We start from the raw sequence: 8,725 nt of genomic DNA on the forward strand, positions 1-8,725 counted from the left end.
ACACACATACACACACACACAAATATAATTTTCAGGTTGAGACTGGGTGTCAAAGTTATTTTTCCGTTTTAATCTTCCGAGCCTGTTCCAAATAAATAGACAAAGGTATACGCTTATTAGCCGGTTTATAAAAGAAAAAAAGAGAAAAAAACTCCAAAATGGATCGGTCTGGCATGACCATGGGGGCCGGACAAAAGCGATTGGTTACCATAGGCTGTCAGACAGAATGTGAGTTAGACATGGGGATGGGGAGCGTGTCAACAAAGAATCTGACAGGTCTACATCAAGCACAGTGTACTGATGATCAGCTGAAAGAGCTTATAGACAGAGTAAATCAACTGGAGATAACTGTAAATAAACTAACTCAAAGGTTACCATCACAGCCATTACAGGAAGAGGGGCAAAATAATGTGACTATGGGAAAGAGAAAACGTCTCAGATTAGAAAAGGTTCAGAGAAAAATTCAGCGGGCGTCTATGAGATGTTTCACTTGTGGGGATTTAGGCCACAGAGCTGTTCAGTGCTCTAATAAGTCATAAAGTATCTATATGGGCTCGAATTCAAATACGACACTTGCTAAACAGGTAATAATGTAGCTGTCACACAATGGTTACACTAGTAGGTTGATGTTCAATTAAGGGGAGCTCACTGAGGTAGCATTCTGGCCTCTAGTTTGGGGGTCCTGTGGGTTCTTATTCTTGTGACTGGGAATCAAGCCTGGGCAGACAGTCCTAACATACACCATGATCCATGCCTGTCAAGCTCAAAATGGCGATCAGGGGCACAGTTGAAGTGTGGTCCGGGTAATCTCCAAAGACACCTGTTCTGACAACTAGTCTGTGCGATGTGATGGAGTCAGCATGTGACAAACCGGAGGTCTGGCGGACTTTATGCAACATGCCATGTGATGGAGTTCAAAGATCAAAGAAATGAACTCTAAAAAGGACTCTGTGTGGGAGGGGGTCCATATTGCCAAAGACCTATGAAATGAAAAAAAACATGGACTTTGCGAGGGGGCGTCCATGAGCAGCTGCCTTCCAGATGTGGTGGAGCGGTCGGATTGATCTGAAACTGGGTCACTACCTGGCCAGTTTGGGTGGGGCTCATAGCTGCCTCTGGGCTGGGGGTGCGGGGTGTGGCTGAAAGGGTCGTACCTGGGTTGAGCTCTGGAAAAATAACTTTGTGTAATAAAATAAAGGATATACAGAGATTTTTTGTAGTCATAGTTTTGATAAGAAAACCATGGATTTGTTTCAGCCTGTATAGATAAATAAAGGGTTATTAAATTCTCCCATCATAATAGCGTCTATACTACTACCACTATAAACTACTTAAAATAAGAGCAGGGTGCAGGACAAAATCCATATATGACTACTTTGAAGATAGATTACAATATGATGACTGACTGTGAATCTGTCAGAGCAGTGTAACATAGTGCTTTGTGGTATAGCTGAATACACATTAACATTAAAGTCTGGTTATCTATACTCTAGATGTGATGTCTATTCCTCTTTAAAATATTTTAAAAACTGTTCATCATTGAGCAATGATGTATTAAATCTCCAATTTATGTTTGTTTTTATTTCTTTCTTATTAACTAAGGTTAGAGAGACTGGTGCATGATCACTGACAGCAATAGGGTGTATCTCACTGTCTGAAATATTGGTCAGCAATGAACTGCTGACTAAAAAGTAGTCCAGGCGAGAATAAGAGTGATGAACATGTGAGAAGAACGTATATTCTTTGTTGTCAGGGTGAAGAGCACGCCATGTATCGCATTATCTCCTTCATTTAATAAAAGCCTTTGAATTTTATCACTTGTAGTTTTTGTTCTACAGGCTACTAGTATGAATGTGTGTCTTTTTTCTGTTCTAAGTGAGATTTCAATAACAGATTGAAATCCCTTTAGATGATCCATTGTCTCAGAGTGATCATTTCTATTTTTAGGTTTTGTTTCCGTTACTCCAGATATGTAACGCCACATTCAAGGTTGGTTTTTATTTTCTCCTTCTGATAATCGGACTTTTACCTGTATAATGCGTGCACGGTGTGTGTGTGTGTGTGTGTGTGTGTGTGTGTGTGTGTGTGTGTGTGTGTTGGGGCGGGTTGGGGAGCGGGCAGGCGGACCACAGATGACCGCGCAGGAAAGGAGGGGATAACTTATTTCTAGCTGCAGAGCGGGTTTGTTTGATGTTATTTAATGTTTTTTAACGTCCTACAGGCTCTGAAATGCAAAACAAAAAATGAAACTGAGGTTCTGACAAAAGTCAGTTGCGCGATTTGAACGCATTTTAATTATTTATTTATTTTCAGTTCATTACACACCTGCCACGGTGGCGGGTGCGTTGTTCAGATCTACACGCCACTTCATAATTTTACCTGCATTTGGCCAGCGGCGGGCGCTAATTTCCACCCGTTTATAGTTTTACAACTAAAACCGTTTTTTACCAAACTTTTAAGGGATCGCCGATCATGAATATTCAAGATGTTTTGTCCGACCGCATTCCTTCCTCAAATATGATGTTTGTCCACTGTGCTGCCAGGTTTTAATAATGTATTGGGCAGTTCTTAACCTGATTTTATTAGTTTTGGAGCTCCTTTTTTGACCCCTCTGAACCAAATTTACATCTTTTCCACAACCACAGGTTGTCTTTCAACATGGTTGTTTAAGAAATGAGAAGCTACTCACTTCATCAGTTGGGTTTAAATAACTTGTCAGCTCATCACCCATGCAATAATTATCCAACGGTAGGCTTTTAGGCCAGGCAGTGTATGCACTATATTTATTTTTCATCTTAGAAGAAATATATTAAAAGAGTGGGTAAACACGTTTGTTAGAACAGCCTTTGTACTATGATTTCCTTACCTCTGGTTGGGCTGAGGGCAGTCAGATCCGTACTCCTGAACGTGCATACCAAAGAAGCAGACATCAACACCGTCAATGTCTTCAAACGCAAACAGAGCTTTTGTTCTGTATGGGAAAGATTCTGACATCTCGCCACTGTCCACAAATCTGGGGACAAAAACATTAGGAGACATTCATATTTACACAAGTACATCTGCATCCATCATCTAGTAGTGGTTTATATAAATTATACAGAAAGATTAAGAAAAATATTTGAAATGTGTCAGTGCTCTTCCATTTTAGCTAATCTTGCGATAAACATTTTATTTTACACGTTAAAGTTTTTGTTACCTTAAATGTGAAGAGACAGGTTTGACTAAAAAGCAAGGTTTCACTGAGAGAAACCTTTACTTTAGGGTTGAACTATGTCACATCTTTTTGTACCTGGACTTCATGCCTGGTTTCACTTCCACCACTTTATCAGAGACGTGCACAACTCGAATGAAGACCTCCCCGGCTTCAGGATGGGCCTGGCGCTTCAAGAAATCGTTCACTCTTGTCTCGAGAAAACAGCCCAACTTGGTCTGAGGCAACCCTGTGGTACAATATGGTAACAAGTGTGAAAACAGCCACAATAAACACAACTTTAAACAGTACAGTGAAACTAGACAGGACTTCTTATTTAATTTCTGCATGAGTGTTAGTTGTTCAGTTACATTTGTGGCCCTTGATTAACATAGCCTGTAATATAGCACTTTTTTAAACGTAGCTAGGTTCCCTAACTTTAACTACGAAAGTTTGCCTATCAAAGAAAAAAAAATTGTGCAATTGAAATGAAAATGTAAATAAGAAATAGGGAATAATGTTAGAAGGGGAATATTCTACCATTAGTATTTAGAGCAAGAAAACAGTAAAAACAAATGCCACAGTATAGATGCATAAAAACATAAATACAAAAGCATTGCCACTTACTTTTGGCAGAATACTTGTTCTCCTTCCTTGCCTTATTTGCCTTCTTTAAGCAGCCATCACATCTAAAACTGTGGGACACAAAACAGGACAGGGAGAAAATACAATTATAATGCATAAAACAATATTTTACAAATAGTACCAGATCTTCCAGATGAAATGAGAAACAAAGCTTCTCACCCTGATGGCCAGATAGTTTCATGGTGCAAAACACAGATCTGATGCATCCTGCGCCCGCAGTCCGAACATTCAACAAACCTGAATTCAGACACACAAGACAACAGATTGAAACTTTTGTTCTCCTCAGTTTTAGGACGTGACAAGTCAAGAACTGGACTTACAGCTCAGGGTCAAGTGTGTCGTTTTTCTTCTTCTCAAACTGATCCTTGTTAATTGACCTGAAAACGAAAGCAGCATAAAAAATTAACAACAAAAAGTCACTGTTCAGCAGGTAGAACTATTTAGGACTGACCAGTTAAGTTTTGAGTGAGTTAATCAATTATAGAGGTACATCCAGTGTTTACTTTATGAAAGCTTCACTACATTTTTGCTACCAGAACAATTATTTATGTAAAGTTACTCTCAGCTGTGTCATCTGTGTTAATTAAGGCTATTCAGCATGAAATGCAGGAGCTATGTTCTGTGTTACTGTTTTTCCAGATCAAATGTCTGTCCTGTGACTTATGGTGAGGTGCGACTTATCTATGTGTTTTTTCCTCTTCGTGACACATTTTTTGACTGAAACAACACACTCTGATGTGACTTATGATCGGAAAATACAGTAGATAATAATGTGAGTTATACATTGTGCCAACAGTATTTTTCTTGTTAAAACTGATAAAGAAGAAATACTGAGTATAAAAAAATATTGCCAACAAAACATCAAAAGATTGGGTGAACATGGATACGATGTTTGTAACAGATACGTCATTGAGTCATTTACTTGTAATTTATCATTCTCAACAGGAATATTTCCAGACAATATGAAGCTAGCTAAGGTAATTCCTCTTTATAAGAATAGTGAGAAGTGTGTGTTCAATTATTTCAGACCAATACCCTTGTGGCCATGGTTTAAAAAATTAGACAAATTATTATTATTAGATCAATTTATAGACATAATATTTTAAGCAGCTGTCAATATGATTTTAGAACAAATAATTCAACATCAGAGGCTCTTATGAAATTAATGGAAGAGATAACAACAACTGTTGATCAAAACAGTATTTTGCTAGGCCTTCCACACCACACTATTCTTCTTGAAAAGCCAAATAAATACAGCATTAGAGGATTAGCACAACATTGGGTTATCTGAATAACAGGAAACAGTTTGTTCAGGTAAATAATGTAAGATCTGAATTATATAATATTTATTGTGGAGTTCCTCAGGGTCCTGTACTTGGACCAAAGCTGTTTATTTTGAATGTGAATAATCTGGTCAATATATCAAGGCTTTTAAAATATATTTTGTTTGCTGATGACACCACATTTCATTATTCTGCAAGTTATGTTATGACTCATTAAACAATGTTACCATTAAATATTCAGTCAAAATTTGTTAAAAGAGAGAGTCAGTATAACCTTAAGGGACAGGAGATTTTTGTTTAACCTCCATTCAGAACTAGTCTGAGGGGCCATGTGTTACAGTTCAGGGAATAGGTTTATGGAACTGTCTAGATATTAATAATATAAAATCTCCCAAAACACACTGTATGTTCAAAAAGGAGATTAAGTCCAAGTTATTGGGAAAATATGATAACATGTAATGTTTATTGAAAATATGATATAAGACACCTGCTATTTGTTTTTGCCTGTTGGTTTTTTGTAAATTTGTAAATTGTTTAAACTTGAGTTTGTTGCAAGTTTCAAGTTACTTTAATTATCGTATATAAATTTAACTGTTTTGAGTGAAAAAAATGTGTATATATTTTTATTCTTACTTCACCACAAGTTGTGAGCAGTAGACGGAACAATAAAAATGAAAGTAAATTGTTAAATTCTTATTAAACGATACACAGGTATTCTCAAATAATAACTCAATACTCTAAAACAATATTTTAAATAATGAAGAAAAATTATAAATTGTCTTTATAAAGCTGCTGAATTTGGACTCCTATTAACATTAACACCCTCCCAGCATTGTTCCAAATGCTTGGAAAATGCATCCAGGGTTTCCCCTACATGTAATTGATCGTGGCGCACCGCCACGGCAAAAGTCATAACCGCCAAACTTTCAAAATAAAGTTTTTTCTGTTTTTAATAATAGGCCTATATTAGGCTAAAACAATGTAAAGCATATCATATATATTTATATCCTATATTTGCTCTCTTATACTAACCATAATCAGACTTTAAAACCCTATTTAAACATCAATGAAAAGTTGAGATGTATTTTATTTTGAAAAACCAACACTGCTGGTTCTTGTGTGCAGCGAGGCTGTGTCTGTGTGTGTCGTCCTCTCAAAGATAGCAAGGCATGTATGTGTGTGTGATGTGACGCTTGATGAAAACTGTCTGATGCGACAGCTTTGAGCTACTTTTTTTTTCTTTCAAGAAAGACACAACAGGTGAAGCTACAGCATGTTTACCTTATCAATAATAACTCTGATACAGCAAGAACCACCAACACAGACCCGGTGTGACCAGGAGTCAGCGGCTCTGTGCCTGTTAGCGCTGAGCTAATGTAGCTAATGTAACGTCCCTCAACTTTTAAAAAAGTAACCAGAGTTGTTTGTGAACTCAAAACACCTTAAGTCCAGGCAGAATGATCTGCTGTGTCACCATCAGACCACAGCACAGACGGTGTCAGGAGCATTAACCCTTTAGGGCCCAGATTTAAAATGTGGTAAATAAATTATTTTCAGTGATTGAAAGGAAGGTTTTTTGGATGGTTGCATTTTTAACTGTTGTCTTTTTTATCTACAAGAGTTAAGAGTTCTTCTGAAGTGTTACAAACACAATTTGTAGAAACAGGTCATGATTTGAGGCTTTTTACTGATGATACTTTCTTTTAAACATCTTGCAGAAGTAATAAGAAGCAGGTTCATTTTGAATAAATATAATTAATATGTTCATTCCTACAAAACTGTCAAATATATTTACAAAATATACTAAACTGATTCAGATTAGCATAATATAAATCATGTTTTACAATTAAATTGTCTGCTGAAACGTTTGAACCCTTGTGAACAGGCAAACAGACGATGGCCCACCTTTGATGGCAGCAGGCAATAGTAAAAGTAGATGTTTTTATATGAAGTAATACTCACGTCTGAGGCTGGGTGGGGTCATCGCCTAAGGAAACAGTCTCTCCCTGGATCTCGTTGAAACACTTCTCACAGTAGTGGTACCTATCAGCAGGAAGCACAAATTAAAAAAAAAACTAAACAAGAGTTTTCTTGTGTGAACAAAACTCTGAAGCAAGGCAGAAAAAATAACTTCATAAACCAAAACATTACGTATTTATTCATGCATAATACGATCTTGAGTAAAATACGACCAGCTTAGAAAGCATAAAAACATCTGATCTTTTGAGTCACCACTCATTTCAGACTGACTTTAGCCTTCGCGGTGTGCCCTCTGGTGGTCATATTTACGGAGACACACTTGTGTGGGCATGTTTTGCTGCAGAGCTGCGAAGAGTGTGCAGTGGAAGTTTCCGGTCCTCATACATGTCAACCCCTCCGGACGTTTACCTGTATAATGAGCCTCAAAAATCAGTAATTTTTGCAAAAAATCCATACTACTCTGACCCGCTGGGGGGTGGAGGGCTGTGACAGTGTGTACTTCAAATCAGGAGGAAAGGAGAACAGGCGAAGTGGAGAACTTATTTCTAGCAGCAGAGCAGGTTGGAAGGTTGTTTTATGATGTGATTTATTGTTTTTTTTTTAACATCCTACAGGTTCTGACATGTTAAATTTATTTGAAACTGGAGTTTTGAAAAAATCTGTAAAACAAAAATCTGTGAGTTTACTCTATACGTCCATATCCCTGCAAAATGATGGAAAATCTGTGTAAATTACACACAATCCATACAACTTGACATGGGTTCTGTGTTACCATAAAAACAATCTGCTTCCAGACCAGAGCAGAAGCCGTTTGGTAAATTATTAAGATGGATTTATCGGAACATGCAACTAAAGTTCAAGTCTTTTTTACATGTTGAGTTTTTTTTCAATCTGTCTCCTGTGAGTAAACAGTTTCGGAGGGATATTTCAGTTATATACGAGGAAATATTGAAACGTATTGTGGTTGTACATTTAAAAAAGTCAGTCAAAATTTACTCCATGTATAAATGGTAAATGGACTGTATTTATATAGAACTTTTCTATCCATCCAGGACACTCAAAGCTCTTCACACTACAATCTGTGTCCTCATTTACACATTCACACAGCACTCTGTTAGGTCTCTACAAAGATAACATGTACAATCAGCTATGGAGACTAATCAGTGCCAATCACATTCATACTCTGATGGGACATCAGAGGCATTAGGGCAGAAGTGTCTTGCTCAAGGACACAACAACTGAGACAGCTGGACGGGGGATTGAACCGGTGACCTTCCTGTTCCAGGACGACTCCCCTAACCCCTCTGCCACAGCCGCCGTAGTGTATAATACTACCCCACCACTTTACGAATAATTTTTGGGGTTAAATTTCTCATATTATACAAGAAAAACTAACAGTGACAAAACCTAAGCCCTTTTGTGGCTTCTTAAAGGGATCCCTGATTAGTTGTAACATTATTTATTTAATAAACATATATTTAACTGTAAAATAAAGACTGTAAAAATACTGTAGGATGTTTAGTTTTTATAATTTTTAAACTAAAAGTTTTAAAATGTTACACAGAGAGGGCCATTTTATTTCCACGCAAAGCATTCTGGGTAAATGATGGCGTGGATAGGTCCTCAG

At 37.3% G+C, this 8,725-nt stretch overlaps 1 protein-coding gene across 1 annotated transcript in view; it reads right to left on the reverse strand.

The window, feature by feature from the left end:
* Positions 1 to 2,771: 2,771 nt before the first annotated feature.
* LOC106524470 (histone acetyltransferase p300) overlaps positions 2,772 to 8,725 on the reverse strand; it is a 72,179-nt gene continuing 66,225 nt past the window's right edge. Inside the window, exons 20-25 of the mRNA XM_014018280.1 lie at positions 7,081 to 7,161; positions 4,156 to 4,212; positions 3,995 to 4,072; positions 3,818 to 3,885; positions 3,290 to 3,440; positions 2,772 to 3,013 (exon numbers count right to left, since the gene is read on the reverse strand). Coding sequence (XP_013873734.1) covers positions 2,863 to 3,013; positions 3,290 to 3,440; positions 3,818 to 3,885; positions 3,995 to 4,072; positions 4,156 to 4,212; positions 7,081 to 7,161 — 586 coding nt within the window. The 3' untranslated portion in view covers positions 2,772 to 2,862. The remainder of the gene's footprint in view (positions 3,014 to 3,289; positions 3,441 to 3,817; positions 3,886 to 3,994; positions 4,073 to 4,155; positions 4,213 to 7,080; positions 7,162 to 8,725) is intronic.

The sequence above is a fragment of the Austrofundulus limnaeus genome, unplaced genomic scaffold, assembly GCF_001266775.1.
Source record: "Austrofundulus limnaeus strain Quisiro unplaced genomic scaffold, Austrofundulus_limnaeus-1.0 Scaffold189, whole genome shotgun sequence".
Lineage (NCBI taxonomy): Eukaryota > Metazoa > Chordata > Actinopteri > Cyprinodontiformes > Rivulidae > Austrofundulus > Austrofundulus limnaeus.